Below are 21,264 nucleotides of genomic sequence, written 5' to 3' on the forward strand. Positions count from 1 at the left end.
AGGTAAAGCACCTCACAAACAAGGCAAACATCTCACACACCAGGTACAGCATCTCACAAACTAGGTAAAGCATCTCACAAACCAGGTAAAGCATCTCACAAACCTGGTAAAGCATCTAGCAATCCATCTAAAGCATTTGACAAATTTTGTAAAGGTTAAGCAACTTACAAACCTGGAAGATCTTGGGTCTGGTCCCTCAAAAGACATCAAGTACTTGTTTTTGAGAAAGGAAACTCCAGTGTGCATTTATGGCCCAAATAATGCAGTAATGTATTTAATTATGTTATAGACAATTGAATAATATGTGACAGCAACCAATTGATTATTGCATGGAAATTAGAATGAATCCTATCGTTTAATATAACCTCATTTCGCTATTGACCAATAAAAAACGTCATTAAGTTTCGGGCAAAACAAAACGTCATCTTGGCAATTTGTTTATGACCAGAAAGTAGCGCCATGAATATTCATGTTTAAGTTTGCATACGAAGTTGGTTCATTGGAAAATGAAAAACCGTTCACTTGAGCAAACTATCCAATCAGACTGCAGCATTCATATGAAAGTGACATAAGTTGTAATTATTGTGTATTAACCCTTTCAGTGCGGGAACCGAATTTTGAAGGCCTTTGCAAACAGTTTGGATCCAGACTGTTTGCTATTCGGATAGTATTCTTTGAAAAAAATCGAAGAAAATGCTAATTTTAGAAATTCAGCAGACGACATTTTAGCAGAAGACAAATTACCCAGCATGCAAAGGGTTAAGTGTAAAAAGCGTCAGTCAATCAAACAGATTATGTAAAATGTGCATGTTTACAGTTTGTACAAAAGAAGGACCCTCTGTATAAAGACATAAAGGAGGACACTGCCTGGACCATGGACAAGTTCAACGACTACGTTAACGAGAAGGTGCGACCAGACTGCAAAGTGGAAATAGAGGAGGATTGGGTGTATAACACATTTACTGTAAGTAGCTAGGGTAAAAACATTGAATTGCAATTGACATGTTTTGACTATGTGAAGGATTGCATGTATTAAACTGTTTACTGTAAGTGGCAAGGGGCATACATTGATTTGTGATTATAAGTTGCAGTGTTCTCACAAGCTTACAGAGTAGCTCCTGACCAAACTTTGAGATTGCACTGGCAGGCCAGGAGCTATGCTTGCCTCGTGTTGCATTATCCTTTTTAGCTTTTGTGATTGCCTTTTGTCCATCATCCGGCTTGCAGCGACAACATTTGTATTGTTAACACTCCAGAGGCCACATTTATTGTCCGATCTAAATGAAATTTGGTCAGAACATTTGTCTCATTGATACCTCGACTGAGTTTGAAACTGGGTAATGCTGGGTCAAAAACTAGGTCACTAGGTAGAAAAAAAAGAAAAACCTTGTTGACACTGTAGAAGTCACATTTGATGCCCAATCTTCATGTAACTTTGTCTAAATGTTTGTCTAAATGATATGTTGGTTGAGTTCAAAAATGGTTCTGGTCCCTTGAAAAAAATGGCTGCCAGGGGGCGGGGAAGTATTCCTTATATGGCTATAGAGAAACCTTGTGAACACTCTTGAAGTCACAATTTTTGTTCAATCATCATGAAACTTGGTCAAAACATTGGTTGTATTGATATCTCGGACGAGTTCGAAAATGGTCCAGATCGGTGAAAAAACATGGCCGCCAAGGGGCGGGGCAGTTTTCTCTATATGTATGTAGAGAAAACATTTGAACACTCCAGAAGTCACATTTTTTGTCCAATCTTCATGAAATGTGGTCAGAAGATTTGTTTTCTGGATATGACGGTTGAGTTCAAAAATGGTCCAGATCGGTGGAAAAACATGGCCACCAGGTGGTGGGGCAGTTTTCTTTATATGTATATGGTGAAAACATGTAAACAGTCTAGTTGTGATAAGCCATAATGTTAAAGAAAGATAACCTGTACATTCTTTCTATTAGTAAACTCATAGTTAACGCCCTTGTATAAACCTGGGACTTCTTTCATAAAATGTGGTGTACATAAAGACAGTAATTTGCATGCAATTTAATAAACCTATGTCATAAGATAACTGTACATGTACATGTAGTAATGCACTGTAGAGCCTTATCTTTGATCTTTACTGATAAGCCAAGTTAACCTACTGGTGTATTTAGCAGACTACTGTGCTATGAAACTGTTTCCATGGCAACTTTGTTATTTGGCATTTTCTAAATTAGAAAGACTCTTTTGATTTAAATAACTTTTATAAATTCTCCTTATTTTTTACATTTGAGTCACTGGAGTTTTCCACTCTCCATAAATTGTGTTCTTTAGATTAAGTTAGACTTATTTTTTAAACTAAATTTTTGAAGCAACTTCTAGACTAACAGTAATTAGTTAATTTAATTACAACCAGTAAGTGTGTTAGAAATAAGCGTTCTTTAATTAGACTCGATACATATTTCCGTATTACATAAGTGCTCACAAAGTTACATAACTCGTAACCATCCCGTGACCGGTTCACTTGCGTAAGTGAACTAGACCACAGTTGTTTATAGTAAAACATTATGAATACTTTTTTGTCACATTTTCAGTTCATTCTTAATGACACTTGCTGATCTTCACACATGGTGACAATCTTTATGAGCATAGTATTTTTTGCTCATGGTAAACTTTTGTGATCACCTTTTGCCAATTGTTTGTCTTCTGTTGTGCGTCATGAATATTTGCCTTGTTAACACTGTAGAGGCCACATTTATTGTTGGATCTTCATGAAACTTTGTCAGAAGATTTGTCCCAATAATATCTTGGAAGAGTTCAAAAATGGTTCCAGTCTGTTGAAAAAATTTCCGCCATGGGGCCATTTGTTGTTCATTCTTCATGAAACTTGGTTAGAACATGTTCTATTGATATCTTGGGCTGCAAAGAACAGGTCATTTCTTTTTATCTCAGGTGAGCGACTTTGGGCCTTTCAGGCCCTCTTGTTTGCATAAGCTGGTAATATTTGTAATAATTTTTATGTCCACGAAGGAGGTCATATAGTGATCAGACTGACCGTCTGCCTGTCCGTCTTTCCGTCACACTTTGCATTTAGGTTTTGCGTGTAGGTTTCGAATAATACTCATAACTTCTATGCCCTTCATATAGCAACTTGATATTTGGCATTCATGTGTATCTAATGGAGCTGCACATTTTGAGTGGTGAAAGGTCAAGGTCATCCTTCAAGGTCTAAGGTAAAAAAAAAATCCAAGTGAAGTAATAAGCTTCAAAGGGAGATAATTATCTGTACCTGCCAAAAGAAAACAAATATTATAAATCAAAGCGGCGCAGAAGGGGGCATTTTGTTTCTGAAAAACACATCTCTTGTTGTTTCAGAAACAAATGCAGAAGATTATGATCCACTGCTTCAACAGTGTCAAACACAAGCTGCAGTCAAAGGTCGGCTACTTTGACCTCTTTGGCCTTGACTTCATGGTCGATGCAGAGATGAAGGTATGTTGTTGGCAACTACAAGAGAAATCTGGAGGCCATATTTATAACTTAAGTCATAATGAAACTTGGTTAGTATGTTCCTCTTGACCATATCTTGGCCAATTTTGAATCTGGTTTATGTGCTTCCTAAACTAAGTCAAACGGTCGAATCTGAAAGAAAGGAAGGCCACATTTATGACTAAATCTTGATGAAACTTGGTCAAAATGTTTATGTTTATGACAATAAATAGAGCAAGTTTAGATATGGATCATGTGCTTTAAAACCTAGGTAAACAAAACAAAACTGTATACAAATATGTTACTATTCTTCAGCCTGCATGCATGACTCAAACTTAAAAAACTTGGTCAGAATGTTCATATTAATTATGACTAGGTTACCAGGTATGTTTGCGTCTGGGTCACATGCATTCATTCGCTAGGTCACCAGATCAAGTCTTAGAAAAACCTTGAAACCACTCTATAAACCAAGTGTATAACTCAATCTCGATGAAACTTGATCAGAATGTTTATCTCAACTATATCTTTACCAAGATCTAATCTAGGTCACTTGTGTCGAATAATTAGGTCACAATGTCAAAAGTACAGAAAAAGACCTTGTTACCAATCTGGGAGCAATGTTCATGACTCAATCTTGATGAAAAGTTGTAAAAATGTTTTATCTTGACAACATCAATATCGAGTTTTAATTTAAGTGGAATGAAGTGGGTTCAATAAGTAGATCAACAGGTGGTTGTCAACATTTGGTGTACCGTACACTCCGGTTATAGCTTAAGAGTCATCATGGTCATATTTTTGTGTTAAAGATTGATTTAGTTGTATTTAAAAGAAAAAATGCTTTTGAGCAGTAATAATAATGCCCCTGAAAACAACAACATACACTTAAGACACCAAGGAAATTAGCAAAATTACTCTAACAAGATAATCATAGCTTGTAATATAAAACACATTTCAAAGGTATGAACGAAATAAGTAGAATAAGTGAACAAGATATTCATTCAAAAAATGTATGGTAATGTAAGTAATCATTAATTAACTGATATGATTTTTGTATCAACCAGTTTAAGAGACAAAATCTGTTTTTACTGAGATTACATAATTTGTTGCATATTATAAGATTATATATTATTTCTGTTTCTTTGTTTTTAAACATATATGAACGATACTTTTTTTTTTTCAATTTCAGTTTATTTTAATCCCTTTTTATCATTTTGTTTTCCAGGTTGCTTAGTTCTTCCAAGGACATCAATTTTTATTAGCAGTTTATACGCAAATAAATTTGTTTCACAAGTATTGTAGAATGAATAGAATTTGAGCCTAATAACAGCTCTGGGAAAACAGAGGTTATTCAACGTTTTTACATGCCAGATCAGTCTGAACAGTTGACACAGGCTTATCAGTGTTGACAGTCTGAACAGTTGACACAGGCTTATCAGGGTTGACAGTCTGAACAGTTAACACAGGCTTATCAGGGTTGACAGTCTGAACAGTTGACACAGGCTAATCAGGGTTGACAGTCTGAACAGTTGGCACAGGCTAATCAGACTTGACAGTCTGAACAGTTGGAACAGGCTAATCAGGGTTGACAGTCTGAACAGTTGACACAGGCTAAACAGGGTTGACAGACTGAACAGTTGACACAGGCTAAGCAGGGTTGACAGTCTGAACAGTTGACACAGGCTTATCAGGGTTGACAGTCTGAACAGTTGACACGAGCTAATCAGGGTTGACAGTCTGAACAGTTGACACAGGCTAAACAGGGTTGACAGTCTGAACAGTTGACACAGGCTAATCAGGGTTGACAGTCTGAACAGTTGACACAGGCTTATCAGGGTTGACAGTCTGAACAGTTGACACAGGCTTATCAGGGTTGACAGTCTGAACAGTTGACAAAGGCTTATCAGGGTTGACAGTCTGAACAGTTGACACAGGCTAATCAGGGTTGACAGTCTGAACAGTTGACACAGGCTTATCAGGGTTGACAGTCTGAACAGTTGACACAGGCTAATCAGGGTTGACAGTCTGAACAGTTAACACAGGCTAAGCAGGGTTGACAGTCAGAACAGTTGACACAGTCTTATCAGGATTGACAGTCTGAACAGTTGACACAGGCTAATCAGGGTTGACAGTCTGAACAGTTGACACAGGCTAATCAGGGTTGACAGTCTGAACAGTTGACACAGGCTTATCAGGGTTGACAGTCTGAACAGTTGACACAGGCTAATCAGGGTTGACAGACTGAACAGTTGACACAGGCTAAGCAGGGTTGACAGTCTGAACAGTTGACACAGGCTAATCAGGGTTGACAGTCTGAACAGTTGACACAGGCTAATCAGGGTTGACAGTCTGAACAGTTGACACAGGCTTATCAGGGTTGACAGTCTGAACAGTTGACACAGGCTAATCAGTGTTGACAGTCTGAACAGTTGACACAGGCTAATCAGGGTTGACAGTCTGAACAGTTGACACAGGCTAATCAGGGTTGACAGTCTGAACAGTTGACACAGGCTTATCAGGGTTGACAGTCTGAACAGTTGACACGGGCTAATCAGGGTTGACAGTCTGAACAGTTGACACAGGCTTATCAGGGTTGACAGTCTGAACAGTTGACACAGGCTTATCAGGGTTGACAGTCTGAACAGTTGACACAGACTTATCAGGGTTGACAGTCTGAACAGTTGACACAGCCTAAGCAGGGTTGACAGTCTGAACAGTTGACACAGGCTTATCAGGGTTGACAGTCTGAACAGTTGACACAGGCTAAACAGGGTTGACAGTCTGAACAGTTGTAACAGGCTAATCAGGGTTGACAGACTGAACAGTTGACACAGGCTTATCAGGGTTGACAGTCTGAACAGTTGACATAGGCTAATCAGGGTTGACAGTCTGAACAGTTGACACAGGCTTATCAGGGTTGACAGTCTGAACAGTTGACACAGGCTAAACAGGGTTGACAGACTGAACAGTTGACACAGGCTAAGCAGGGTTGACAGTCTGAACAGTTGACACAGGCTTATCAGGGTTGACAGTCTGAACAGTTGACACGGGCTAATCAGGGTTGACAGTCTGAACAGTTGACACAGGCTAAACAGGGTTGACAGTCTGAACAGTTGACACAGGCTCATCAGGGTTGACAGTCTGAACAGTTGACACAGGCTTATCAGGGTTGACAGTCTGAACAGTTGACAAGGCTTATCAGTGTTGACAGTCTGAACAGTTGACAAAGGCTTATCAGGGTTGACAGACTGAACAGTTGACACAGGCTAATCAGGGTTGACAGACTGAACAGTTGACACAGGCTAAGCAGGGTTGACAGTCTGAACAGTTGACACAGGCTAATCAGGGTTGACAGTCTGAACAGTTGACACGGGCTTATCAGGGTTGACAGACTGAACAGTTGACACAGGCTAAGCAGGGTTGATAGTCTGAACAGTTGACACAGGCTTATCAGGGTTGACAGTCTGAACAGTTGACACAGGCTAAACAGGGTTGACAGTCTGAACAGTTGACACGGGCTAATCAGGGTTGACAGTCTGAACAGTTGACACAGGCTAATCAGGGTTGACAGTCTGAACAGTTGACACAGGCTTATCAGGGTTGACAGTCAGAACAGTTGACACAGGCTAATCAGGGTTGACAGTATGAACAGTTGACACAGGCTAATCAGGGTTGACAGTCTGAACAGTTGACACAGGCTTATCAGGGTTGACAGTCTGAACAGTTGACACAGGCTAATCAGGGTTGACAGTCTGAACAGTTGACACAGGCTAATCAGGGTTGACAGTCTGAACAGTTGACACAGGCTTATCAGGGTTGACAGTCTGAACAGTTGACACAGGCTTATCAGGGTTGACAGTCTGAACAGTTGACACAGGCTAATCAGGGTTGACAGTCTGAACAGTTGACACAGGCTAATCAGGGTTGACAGTCTGAACAGTTGACACAGGCTTATCAGGGTTGACAGTCTGAACAGTTGACACAGTCTTATCAGGGTTGACAGTCTGAACAGTTGACACAGGCTTATCAGGGTTGACAGTCTGAACAGTTGACACAGGCTAATAAGGGTTGACAGTCTGAACAGTTGACACAGGCTTATCAGGGTTGACAGTCTGAACAGTTGTCACAGGCTTATCAGGGTTGACAGTCTGAACAGTTGACACAGGCTAATAAGGGTTGACAGTCTGAACAGTTGACACAGGCTTATCAGGGTTGACAGACTGAACAGTTGACACAGGCTTATCAGGGTTGACAGTCTGAACAGTTGACACAGGCTTATCAGGGTTGACAGTCTGGACAGTTGACACAGGTTTATCAGGGTTGACAGTCTGAACAGTTGACACAGGCTTATCAGGGTTGACAGTCTGAACAGTTGACACAGGCTAAGCAGGGTTGACAGTCTGAACAGTTGACACAGGCTAAACAGGGTTGACAGTCTGAACAGTTGACACGGGCTAATCAGGGTTGACAGTCTGAACAGTTGACACAGGCTAATAATGGTTGACAGTCTGAACAGTTGACACAGGCTAAACAGGGTTGACAGTCTGAACAGTTGACACAGGCTAAGCAGGGTTGATAGACTGAACAGTTGACACAGGCTAATAAGGGTTGACAGTCTGAACAGTTGACACAGGCTTATCAGGGTTGACAGTCTGAACAGTTGACACAGGCTAATCAGGGTTGACAGTCTGAACAGTTGACACAGGCTAATCAGGGTTGACAGTCTGTACAGTTGACACAGGCTTATCAGGGTTGACAGTCTGAACAGTTGACACAGGCTTATCAGGGTTGACAGTCTGAACAGTTGACACAGGCTAATCAGGGTTGACAGACTGAACAGTTGACACAGGCTAATCAGGGTTGACAGTCTGAACAGTTGACACAGGCTAATCAGGGTTGACAGTCTGAATAGTTGACACAGGCTAATCAGGGTTGACAGTCTGAACAGTTGACACGGGCTAATCAGGGTTGACAGTCTGAATAGTTGACACAGGCTAATCAGGGTTGACAGTCTGAACAGTTGACACGGGCCTATCAGGGTTGACAGACTGAACAGTTGACACAGTCTTATCAGGGTTGACAGTCTGAACAGTTGTCACAGGCTTATCAGGGTTGACAGTCTGAACAGTTGACACAGGCTTATCAGGGTTGACAGTCTGAACAGTTGACACAGGCTAATCAGGGTTGACAGACTGAACAGTTGACACAGGCTAATCAGGGTTGACAGTCTGAACAGTTGACACAGGCTTATCAGGGTTGACAGTCTGAACAGTTGACACAGGCTAAGCAGGGTTGACAGTCTGAACAGTTGTCACAGGCTAATAAGGGTTGACAGACTGAACAGTTGACACAGGCTTATCAGGGTTGACAGTCTGAACAGTTGACACAGGCTAATCAGGGTTGACAGACTGAACAGTTGACACAGGCTAATCAGGGTTGACAGTCTGAACAGTTGACACAGGCTTATCAGGGTTGACAGTCTGAACAGTTGACACAGGCTAAGCAGGGTTGACAGTCTGAACAGTTGACACAGGCTTATCAGGGTTGACAGTCTGAACAGTTGACACAGGCTTATCAGGGTTGACAGTCTTCCCACTTAAAATGGATTTTCTCTAAGGAAGACTTTTTTAACAAAAAACACCATTAAAGTGGAAAGTGTTGCCTGGCACAAGCATAAGGCCCATACAGGCAGAAAGTGTCTTCCCTGATTAGCCTGAGTGGACTCCACATGCTACACTGGGACAACACTTCACTCTTTTGCAATAAACTCCGTTTTTATAGGGTGCAGGCCCATTTATTTAAAGTGCAATCGAATTTATGACTTAAAGCTATAAAATCCCCAGTCATCTATTGTTCAATGATTTAATTGATTATTTTATTAGTGGAAAGATATTCAATTCTTTATTTTGCACATATTGAAGCGAATAAAATTTCAGTTGAACAAGTTAATCTCCTGTAGCTTGTGTTTAGTTCCTTCATGGACATAAGTAGGATTCCTCTTAACCCTTTCCCACTTATTTTTACGCATTTGTAGTCCCTAAGAAAGTTATATTTGATTAAAGACCTTTCTTACTAGATTCAGGTTTTTAAAGCTTAATTTCCGACCATTAGATGCTGATGAGCAGCAAACAGCATAAAACCTAAACAGACTGTGAGTTACTCGCAGGCTGTTCTGGTTTTATGCTGTTTGCACATAGCCATTTTTCCTTTTGCTTTTAAGTGGGAAAGTGTGAAAGTGTTAAAGGAATGACTCACAAATACAATTAAAATAAAAAATTGTTGTAATGAGAAAACAAATTTTCATTATCAAGTTCATAAACTTAAAAGACATATTGTTTCTGTGAGTTATTGCCATTAAATAATTAAAAAGCTATATTCATATCATATGCGATTTTTGTACTGTTTGAAAAGGGGTGATGACTTTCCATCAAGTTTGAAATTTATAGTCATACAATATTGCTAAAAAGGAAATTGGAAGAAGTTGTGAATTACTTCATCTTCTATTCAATGAAATAGTTCCCTTTAAATTTTGGAATTTTTAAATTCCATTTTGGGTAACTGAAATAATGTTGAACATGGTGAAGAATTTAAACAACACAAACTCTTAATATAAAACTATACCATTACTTTTTTACCATGGATAATGGTAAAAAAAAATACTGCAAAATAGTTTAAGCTATCAGACTAACTTATACAGGTTTTTGTTTCTTTCAGACGTACCTTTTAGAGATGAATGTTAACCCTTGCATGTCGCGCAAATGTCGCGCTATGAAAGACATTCTGCCCGGACTGATAGCCGAAAGTCTATGTACGTGTTGCAGCCGTAGCGTCAAACCCTAGCAATGTTTGGTGATCATACTTTCCTTTCTTTGCAGGAGTTGTCCCCCTTGTGTGTGCAGTTCTGTTTCGTAAAAGGGAGAGAACTCTTGCAGTTTTTGAAAATATGATTCCAGTGCAAAAAATTGTTTGTTTAAAAGGCTTTTGCTATTGAAAACATATGACGGCATTTGCATAGAGAAGTGTTTTTCTTCCTTAAACTTCTCTATTGATTATTATATGGTGATTTCACAACACCTAATTCTTAAATTGCATCTTAAAAGCCAAGCTTGTTATGTTAATAATTAAGCAACACTTACACTTTTTTTTACATAGTAGCCATGCACTGATGTCATATTTTCACCACCATGAAAATGCATGTTTGAGTCTTCGATTCATTTTTTTTTGGATAGAAGAAGTTTTGTTCCTATTGTTGTACATTAAAAGTAAACCGTGTTTTTTTTGTTTCTGGAACATACCGTTCAAACATGCATTTTTATCATTTTAATTTAATGAAGGTATTTGCATGCTTTCAATAAACTTTCAAAATTATTTTCTTTTTTTAAATATACAAATCTTTTGTCATGGAATCTGACAGTATTATATTTTTGCAATAAAATCCTAAAGATCGATATTAAAAAATTTATATTTCTTTCTCAACAATTTTTCTAATTTTACTTCAGCTGAAGAGAATTGAAATCATGCATGTTCCTCAGTATTCACTGCAGAGTAACAATTAGTTTGATTGGTCATTTCTGTAACCAATCAAAGCACAGTAATTCTGCAGTGAATAAATTGGAAAGGAAATAGGTTAAGGGTGATAATAAGCTGTTCTAACAATAGATAGGCATCATAATTCTAAGAATTAACAAAATCAACAAAACCAAACTCGCTGTATGTGTTTTCCACAGGTCCATTTAATCGAGGTTAACACGAACCCTGCCCTCCATTGCAATTGCGAGGCGTTAAAAGACGTTATACCAGGGGTAGTGGAGGAATCTTTGTGTAAGAAAATCACTAAGCACCATGCATTTGGCTGTACTGTATTAGACTGAGTATTTTTTAGATAGAAAAAATGTACCATGTTTTATGCATCACTGTGAAATCGATTGCTTTCTTACATTTACAATACACATGTTCATTTACTTTGCAGTAACATATCTATCTGATGCATGTGGAAATTTTTTAAATTTTGTTTAAACCATGTTTTGATGAAAGTTAATTTCAAAGAGGTTTCTTTATTTCAGCACTTTTAATAATGCAAATTCAAACCTCTCATAGTGGTATATTTTATGCTCTTGCATGTATGCAATAGCTCATAATATAAATTAGTTTTTTACAAAAAAATGGATTTCCATATGTCTACAGTCTTTATTGTTTCAAAACTATTTCTTGACGAAAATTAACTAATGCAATGATGATTGACAATACTAATTGTGTAATGTAAGAGTTTGCTATTCCGAACAATATTCAGATGTTTATATAGATTTAACAGTAAATTTTATGGAACATGGTAATGGAATTCACTTCAATTAATGCTTCTTATAATAGCAAGAATGTATAACACACTGCATTGCAAGTGTATATAGTGCATAGGTGTAGAAATATATTATTGAACAATACTATACCAGAACTGTTCCTGCTTCATAACACATTGTAACATATTTCTTTCACACTCTTTCAGCAATATTGTACACACCCAGTTGGACACTGGGTGTTCTTATAAATGCACAAATTCTGAATATGCACATACACATATAAAAAAAATCCATTTGGAATGAGCTGGCATGAAATGATAAATTATCATTTTCTGTAATTCTCCATTAATTCACTGCCTAGCATGAAATATAAGGTGATCATTAGTTTGACCCCTTTATTATTCATAAACATTTGAGCAGTTAAAATATGAACTATATTTTACTGTATGTTGAACAGGTTTCCAACATCTTTTTGCTGAATTTATAAAAAAAATATACAATAATGATTTTTTTCTGTCTATTTGATGATCAGTATTAAGCAAGAATAGTTGATTATCTGTGATAAAGCAAGACCGTTTTGGTAACATGATCATAATGCAATTTCTTCATGAACAATATTGTACATGTTTTAGTTGCGTATTGAAAGTTAAATTACCAGTATTGACATCATGCCTGTGCATATAAACTCATCATATTTCTTTAAATTCTCCCCAATCATATTGCTTATGTATTTTGTAGTATTTTGATTTTAACAAAACATGTACACATTTTGTTCATTCTGTTTCTGCATTTTAAAATTGAAAAATCTTTTTTTTTTAAGTTTTTTTATTGCATTTTATGAGCTTTGTTTAAAAATCTTCTTTAGATATTTCATTAATTGCATTTTATGTGCCTTATTAAAAATCTTCTATGAATATTAATTTAATGAATTGTTTGTGCATGGCTTAAAAATAAATCTTCTTTAAATAATTATTTAAGTGCATATTAGTGCAAATGGGAGTTTCTATTGTCTTAACATTATATTACTTGAAAACTACCATGTTAAAAAATCCCATCGAACGCATGTAAATACAGAGTTAAAGCTGTCTGAACTAAATGGTGTTCAAGGACTTGACTAATTGTTCAATGTTGAGTTTTCATAGGTTCTCTGTTTATAAGGTTTCGGCAGATGGCAATTTTCTTTCAATTTGAACAGCATGTTCATCTTGTTCATTCTTTCAACATGTGCAAGTACACAGCAACATGTACTAGTTTACAATAGTATTATTGTGTATACATGTATTTTCAATAATAAAATAAATATTATGTTCATGATACAATCAACAAATAAATAATTATGCATTTCATAATTTCATAAAAAATCAAATATGTTGACATTTAAAACTTGTGAAAAAAAAAGAATCGTCTCTCGTAACTCTTTTAGAGTGGTTTTGTACATATATATATATAATGATTTTGTACTGTTTTTATTGTGTTTTATGTACAAAAGTGAGACGTTAATAAACTATTTTAATAAACTATTCTGTCTATAGGCTATAGATATTGTAGTCATCAAAAATATAAGTCAGAGCAATTCTTGTCTTCTTATAAGTGTAATCATTGAATAAAGCAAATAATTAATTACCAAAGCAATACAGGGCAATACCCGGTACATACTTACAACAACTAACTACTCATGAACATGAATCGCTTTATGGGAAAACAGGGCTTAATGCAGGAAAACGGGGCTTAATGCAGGAAAACAGGGCTTAATGCAAGTGCTTAAAGTGTAGCCCCAGATAAGCCTGCATTCTTTACAGGCTAATTGGCCATGACACTTTATGTTTGTTAAAGAGTACGGATTTGTTTTATTTATAGAGTGCTGACTGCACAGGCTAATCTGGGACGACACTTTGCGCACATGTATTAAGCCTCATTTTTTCAGAGAACATGTTCATTTATTAAAGTTGGAGTTATCACCTTAGAACGTTCTATTCAAAGCCTTTCATTTTTACATTAATATTTAATTGATGTAAATTTGAATCAAGTTCTTATACAAAAAATAATTTCTTCCAGATGTTGCCATCGAATGTTTCGAGAAAAGTCGTAGAAACCAGCCGCTGATGCCTCTGCAGAGCTTGAAAAACTTCACGATTCTCTACTGTGGCACGCGTCCAAACGCAGTCATCCCCCGTCAGATTCGCAGTGTCTCTCCAGTCAAGGAAAGCGCCTCTGTTGCCATTGCTGACAAACCCAAACTTGTTACTGCTGCGTCTGTAAAGCGGGCAAGCTCACCTAGTCGCGCAGGGCAACGAAGTCTGACAACCCAGAGTACCTCGTTGTATCAGTTGACTCAGCGCCGACCTTCTGAAAAACCTGATGCCTCTGCAGTGGCTTCAGGCGTTAGTGCTTCTATGAATAGCATTCCGTCAGCAAAAACTAGCAAAACGGGACTTGCTAGTAAGTCTAGACAGAAGTCAGATGTGGAGAGTAGAAATAAAGAGACAAAAGACTCTGATAAAGCTGAAAAAGCTCACATTAAATTTGTTGATGATAAATTTTCAGAGGAAGAGAAAACTGATGACAGCAAAGAGTTTAGTGAAGATGAATCTAAAGAAGAGCCTGAAAAAGAAACAACTAAGGTGGTGGAGCAACCTAAGGCTAAGACTAGTACAGTTGTGGTGGACACATTATCCAAGACCACGGACTCTTTGAATCAAGCCACCTCGGCCCTTGGGCGGTTGAGTTTATCATTGAATCAGGTTGGGCTAGCTGATTCTCTGCTTGAGGAGGTTAGACTTAAAATGACGCATGCTGAACAGCAAAGTAGTCCCACTGCCACGGTTGCGAAACCCAAGTCTGCACGACCCAAGTCAAGGGCTGGAGAGAATCTTGATCGTGGAAATTGACTAGATGACACTTCTTAGGGTGTTGTAAATTGACTTTCGCTGGATATGTGTGAATACCTTGTGTGTAGGGAAGAGTGAAACAACACTGAAATTGTTGACAAGTATCTGTTTTGAATATTAATGTCATTTATATCATGAATAGTTATACGTGAATGCTGAAACATGATTACAAGAGTTGTTGAGTATATCTCAAAAATAGAAGCTATATTTCTTTTCTAACTTTTGTGTTTGAATATTCATTCATTTTAATGATTGTAAGTGGAAACAGAAGGAATTAAATTAGATATGTCAGTGTATAGACTCCAAATAGTTTACTGATATTGCAAATGTATCGTTTTACAACCAAGTGATATTAGACATTGTTGTTGAATTATCTGTGTACAGAAAAGTAAAAAAAAAATAATGATAGATCTTTAGCAAGAATAGAATATGGGTTCTTCTTGAAAATTTTCTTTTTGCTTTGTCCATGCAAACCTCTTTTACTATTTTTAGGCCTATGCAAAAGGCAAGAATTAAAAATGAGTTTTTGTCATTTTGTGTGACTTCAACTGTGTGTTATTGCCAGCTGATAGCAGCGTTGAAAATGTACAGAATATTATAGATTGTTTTCATATGAATAAAAAGGTTCAGTTTCAGATATATTCTGTAAAGGTCAATGTTCATAAATGAAATTTGTCAAAAATGTAGCCTTCTGCTTCAAGTCATGCAATATGACTATAAAACTTTGGTTATTGAATGTTTATAAGGAACAAAGTGTAAGTATTATAAATCAGTTAAAGATTCATGAAGTTTTAATGTTTACTGTTCAAAATAGATATTAGGTACTTAGTTGCAAAACAATATCCATTTGTTATAACACTACACAGAAATAAAAACTTGTTTTGTTTAAAGTTTAACGATAAAATTATAAATTAATGTTTTTTTTTACTTGTCTAATGGTACAAAGCATAATAATATTATTATTTACATTTTTATTTAAAGCATACATGCCATATTAACCCACTTATGCCTAGCATCCTGAAAAAAGGACATTGCAAACAGCGTAGACCCAGATGACACGCCACATAAAGCGGCGTCTCATCTGGGTCTTCGCTGTTAGCTGAAAGGAATTTCTGTAAGAAATATTCTAAATATAGAAATAAGTATACTAGACATCCCTGATTTTATAAATACATTGATCCAATTTTGAAGGATGGCAGAGTCCTCTAGGCGTAAATGGATAAATACTGGTCTGCCCTGGTTGTGTCACTGGTTCCGAGGTCTTTCCTGGCATCGGGCTGTGATGCAAAATTTCCCTGTCAATCAATAAAACCATACACAATTAACAGCTTATCCCTTTATGAGAACCTGATAGCAACGATGCTTTATAAAAGGATAAATTGTTCATTCTAATATTAGATGTACGCAATTGGAATACCACAGTTTTAAAATTATTTAACACATTTAATGTCAATATTGTTCAGATAAGGTTTGTTCAGATTGAAAAATGTAATTTCTGTTTATTGTGCATTATTTATGTAATAATGCTAACGGGACTAATGTACCAACAATCATGCTGTAAGTCCAGACTTTGACTGAAATGTAGTACAGTAATGCAGACAGAAAGTCTTACTGAAATGTAGTACAGTAAGGCAGACAGAAAGTCTTACTGAAATGTAGTACAGTAAGGCAGACAGAAAGTCTTACTGAAATGTAGTACAGTAATGCAGACAGAAAGTCTTACTGAAATGTAGTACAGTAATGCAGACAGAAAGTCTTACTGAAATGTAGTACAGTAATGCAGACAGAAAGTCTTATTTTCAGATTTAAGGGGACCTTTAATTAATTCCATTGCCATGGTTTTAAATACCACCATTAGTTTTAGTATAATTAATATATAACAATAAAGATAAACAAATATTTCAAATTGGAAGCATTTAAATAATGGTTTACAAGCAATTATCACATGTCTTCTTTAAATGCTGTAGGTCAAAGATTAAAATTAAGCACTTTATAAAAAATAAAACTGCATGTCTTGCTTATGTTGCAAGTGTTAATGTGCAGATACTGCTGTTTGTTGAAATTTCAGCGCTAGCATTTTTTATTCCATATGGTGAGACATCAGCAAATATTATCTGTTGCATTTTTGCACCAGTGATAACTAAATGTATATGGTAACACATATTTTACTGCCTGTGATATCTTTCAGTTGCCATTATTATTGATGTTGTAATGATTTTATCTGCTGGATTAAATGTAGTCCAAGTTTTGCAAGACTTAGTTACAAGTTTCTTTTTAATGTTGTACAATAATAAGTTTAGTGTGTGTGTGTGTGGAATTATTGTATTTTATATAAACAAGGTAATTCAAAAATGGGCATTTTTATTCAATTCTGTTTAATTCTGATACAACAATGACAAAAACTTATATTAAAAATCTCCATCATATAAATCCTTAATTAAGCTGAGTAAAATGTACTTTACATGGAAATTAAAGCTTTTAAATGATTGTTGTTCCTTCAACAAAATGGTCTTCACTTTTTTTAATGAATTTTTATTGGGAAAGAAAGTGTTGAGGGGTCTCAGTAAAGCACACTTGCCCCTCAGCTTTATTGTATTTATTGTTGTGTTAAATGTTTGCTTTGTTATAGAGCTTTAGATTGTATATTTTATTATTGTTCTAGAAGTTTATGAAATTTATACTTAAAAGTATTCTGTTAGTAAATGTGTTAGAAATTGTTATATTTTGTTCTTGATTGAATAATAAATATAATTTCATAAACCGGTGATATTGTTTTGAATGGTGCTAGAGGTCACAAAAATGTCTGCAATACATGGCATCTGACACAAAACAAGTGTACAAGACATGGCATAGGATACGAAACAAGTGTACAAGACATGGCATAGGACACAAACAAGTGTACAAGACTTGGCATTGGACACAAAACAAGTGAACAAGACATGGCATAGGACACAAAACAAGTGTACAAGACTTGGCATTGGACACAAAACAAGTGTACAAGACATGGCATAGGACACAAACAAGTGTACAAGACATGGTATAGGACAAAAACAAGTGTACAAGACTTGGCATTGGACACAAAACAAGTGTACAAGACATGGCATATGGATAAAACAAGTGTACACAGGGGTGTCAATTTTCCGGATTATTCCGGAAATCCGGATTTGAGCCGTCCAGGGCTGATTTTGAGGTGAATGTAAATCCGATGAGTTTGTTTAAGGCGGGTGGGGGTAGGGACAAAATTCTTTTAGTGCGGGATCATTTCAGAACGAATATTGTTATAGCATCGTCGGCATTCCGGACATTTGCGCTTGGTACCGATTTTATTTATTGATTTCTGATTGGTAAGCGGCTGGCACTGACATGCAGGCACTGGCAAAGTAAAGCACTGCAATATCATATTTTAAAACAATATGTTAATCAAATTATATATTGACTGCGTATTTGCTAGGTTACTGGTTACTGGTTTTCATTTTCTGCAGTCAAACGATATGCATATTTAATTACATTTGCAAATGATGTATCGCGACATGTTTTCGGACAGTCGTTTTCGGATACGCTGGTTTGTTAATTACATTTCGAAGTTCTTAATATCATTTGTTTAAAATGACAAATACACCTGCGGTGTTATGGATGGTTTGGTTTATTATATTTCGCATTGTACTCACCAGAAATTGCACCTACAGTACAGCAAAAGCGGCACAAACAAAATCTACGGCTACACCACGGCCAGATTATTAGTACGCGGCGGCCGAATCGTGTGTTGACGCGGCGTATCGCCGTGGCACTCGGCATCGATCAGCGCATCGACGCTGAGTCTGTATTTACCTCGCGTACTTTCGCGGAGTAAATCCGCCGCATACGTACGCGGCGGATCGAGTGAAAAGATATCCACCAACATGTACATACATGTATGTGTAGCGTAGAATTAATTACGCGCAACTGTTAATGTTTCGTTCGCTTATCATTATTAAATTTGTAATCCGAAACACACTTCCGAATTTTAATGCTAACGCGACCTTTGGCAAATTCTAGTGTCAAATAAACAGTGCTAAAATATCCTTTGTTTCATAAAAAGCGCGCGATAATTATGCAGACATGTAGAACGTCGTTTGGAAAGTTTGGGTGTATTTTATGTTGTATAAATACATGAACATCAGGTCAGGCGTAAATTGCGTGTTCAGTGGAAAAACGCCCCGATTAGACTTTTATTTCATCATCTCTATAAATAGTAACAAATGCCAAAATGTATTTGATACTAAAGGAAATATCGAGAATGTTTGTGTATCGTAAATATTTACCAGCATTTGCTTCAAAATTGGAATATACGAGATTATCGGTTAATTAGTAGCGATATTAACTGTATAATATGATCAAAATAGAACTTGTTTATATACGCACATTCAAACAATAGTTATAATAAGCTGATAATTAACAAAACAACAAATACGTCGTCACCGTCTTGATTATCGATGTGGCTTCAAACTGCTAATTTTCTCAGCTGGAGCCTTGGCCACTTGTATGTGCGAAAACATATTTACGCGACCTTGTTTATGTGTGAAATACATACACTATGGGCGGGAAACAAACTTAATTGGCCAGACACATTAACACTGCTTACATGTATATGCTAATACAATCCGCGCACAATAAATTTATTATGATTTTAATTATTATTATAATTGTTCTTTCAAAATTTGTTAACTAAATGTAACTAATATTTTTTAAAAGATGTTTTATTTCATGATGCGCATCGACTCGGCATCATGTCGCGGATCGCGGCATGCCTCGGCGGACAGATGCGAAGTTTCGCGGCGAAATGCGACTTACTGACGCGGCTTCAACGACTGACGCAGCATCGACTCGATTCACCTTGCCGCCGCGGATCGCGAAATATGTTTGTTCCGCTTTGGCTGTACTGTAGAAAGACTATAAAAAAAGAACAATAACCTAGGGCTCGGGGGGTTGGGCCCTCTCTTCCCTTTATCCCACGGCTTAATTTTCCGGATTTCAAATTTGGGCCAATTGACACCCCTGTGTACAAGACATGGCATAACATGTGTACAAGACATGGCATAGGACACAACACAAGTGTACAAGACATGGCATAGGACACAAAACACGTGTACAAGACATGGCATAGAACACAAAACAAGTGTACAAGACACGAAATACAACATAAAACAAGTGTACAAGACATGGCATATGACACAAAACAAGTGTACAAGACATGGCATAGGAGACATAACAAGTGTACAAGACATGGCATAGGAGAGATAGCAAGTGTTCAAGACATGGCATCGGACACAAAACAAGTGTACAAGACATTGCTAAGGACACAAAACAAGTGTACAAGACATGGCATAGGAGACATCACATGTGTACAAGACATGGCATAGGACACAAAACAAGTGTACAAGACATGGCATAGGACACAAAACAAGCGTTCAAGACATGGCATAGGACACAAAACAAGTGTACACGACATGGAATAAGACACAAAGCAAGTGTACAAGACATGGCATAGGACATAAAACAAGTGTACAAGACATGGCATAGGACACAAAACAAGTGTACAAGACATGGCATAGGACACAAAACAAGTGTACAAGACATGGCATAGGACACAAAACAAGTGTACAAGACACGGGATAGGACACAAAGCAAGTGTACATGACATGGCATACAGTAGGACAAAACAAGTGTACAATACATGGCATAGGACACAAAACAAGTGTACAAGACACGGAATAGGACACAAAGCAAGTGTACAAGACAGAGCCTTAAAATACATAACAAACACATTTTAACATACGAATGGTCACTGCCTTGGAACGGTCTTTGTAAAAGATTGTTGATTTAACCTGGCTTTGAGGACTTCACTATTTTCCAATAATTACTCACAAAACATAAAAAAGCATAAACATTAACCTAATAGGATCAAAATTAAATTAAAGCACTGTTATAGAGTTCAGCTAAGATACCATGCATCTACTCACATGTTGGGTGTTTATAATGGATGCAAACCGGAACAACATAATTGAAACATTTAAGGTTTAATAATCACACTGGAGATTGCAGAACTTTTTTTCATACAATAAAGCTCTGTGCATGATTACTGATGAATAACACCTTTGGTTTCTTCATTGTATATGGGAAAAGACCATGTGTTGTATAAGTTTCTTTCAGTCAATGGATAAATTGGAAAAAAGAAAAAACAGTAGACTTGCTCCATTGCATATTTTATCATAAATCTATGTATAAGGATACGGAAATGCTAATGTTATCTCGTATTAACATACTCGGACCAGGTGCCTCATGCTCCGGCTGGTTGCCTCATACTGGTCATACAAACTTTGTAGGACTAGTGAAGATTTGATTAAATCCATTTTGCATATATATATATTCTATCAAAAAACACAATTATATAAAATTTAACATTCTAAATTGTGTTATAGCCATACATGTTCAACAAAATAAAAAAAAATTACAAATTTCAAATAGGCATATGGTCAATGTATGTGTAAAAAAGTAACAACTATTTTTACTATATAAGATCAATATTCTAGAACTGTTTAAGGAGAGTAAGTTGGTTCCGTTTTCCTAGTTTCTTATTACTTATTTG

General features: G+C 36.7%; 1 protein-coding gene across 5 annotated transcripts in view; it reads left to right on the forward strand.

The window, feature by feature from the left end:
- The window catches only part of LOC127880994 (probable beta-tubulin polyglutamylase), a 226,527-nt gene extending 209,128 nt beyond the window's left edge, over positions 1-17,399 (forward strand). For 4 of the 5 annotated variants that reach the window (XM_052428549.1, XM_052428552.1, XM_052428551.1 and 1 more), the window contains 4 exons: positions 818-964; positions 3,347-3,463; positions 11,185-11,278; positions 13,807-17,399. In XM_052428549.1, coding sequence (XP_052284509.1) covers positions 818-964; positions 3,347-3,463; positions 11,185-11,278; positions 13,807-14,639 — 1,191 coding nt within the window. In that variant the 3' untranslated portion in view covers positions 14,640-17,399. Of the gene's footprint in view, positions 1-817; positions 965-3,346; positions 3,464-10,171; positions 10,266-11,184; positions 11,279-13,806 lie in introns of all 5 variants that reach the window. The other variant, XM_052428550.1, reaches the window with a different exon arrangement.
- Positions 17,400-21,264: the final 3,865 nt, after the last annotated feature.

Source organism: Dreissena polymorpha, chromosome 5 (assembly GCF_020536995.1).
Source record: "Dreissena polymorpha isolate Duluth1 chromosome 5, UMN_Dpol_1.0, whole genome shotgun sequence".
Taxonomy (NCBI): domain Eukaryota; kingdom Metazoa; phylum Mollusca; class Bivalvia; order Myida; family Dreissenidae; genus Dreissena; species Dreissena polymorpha.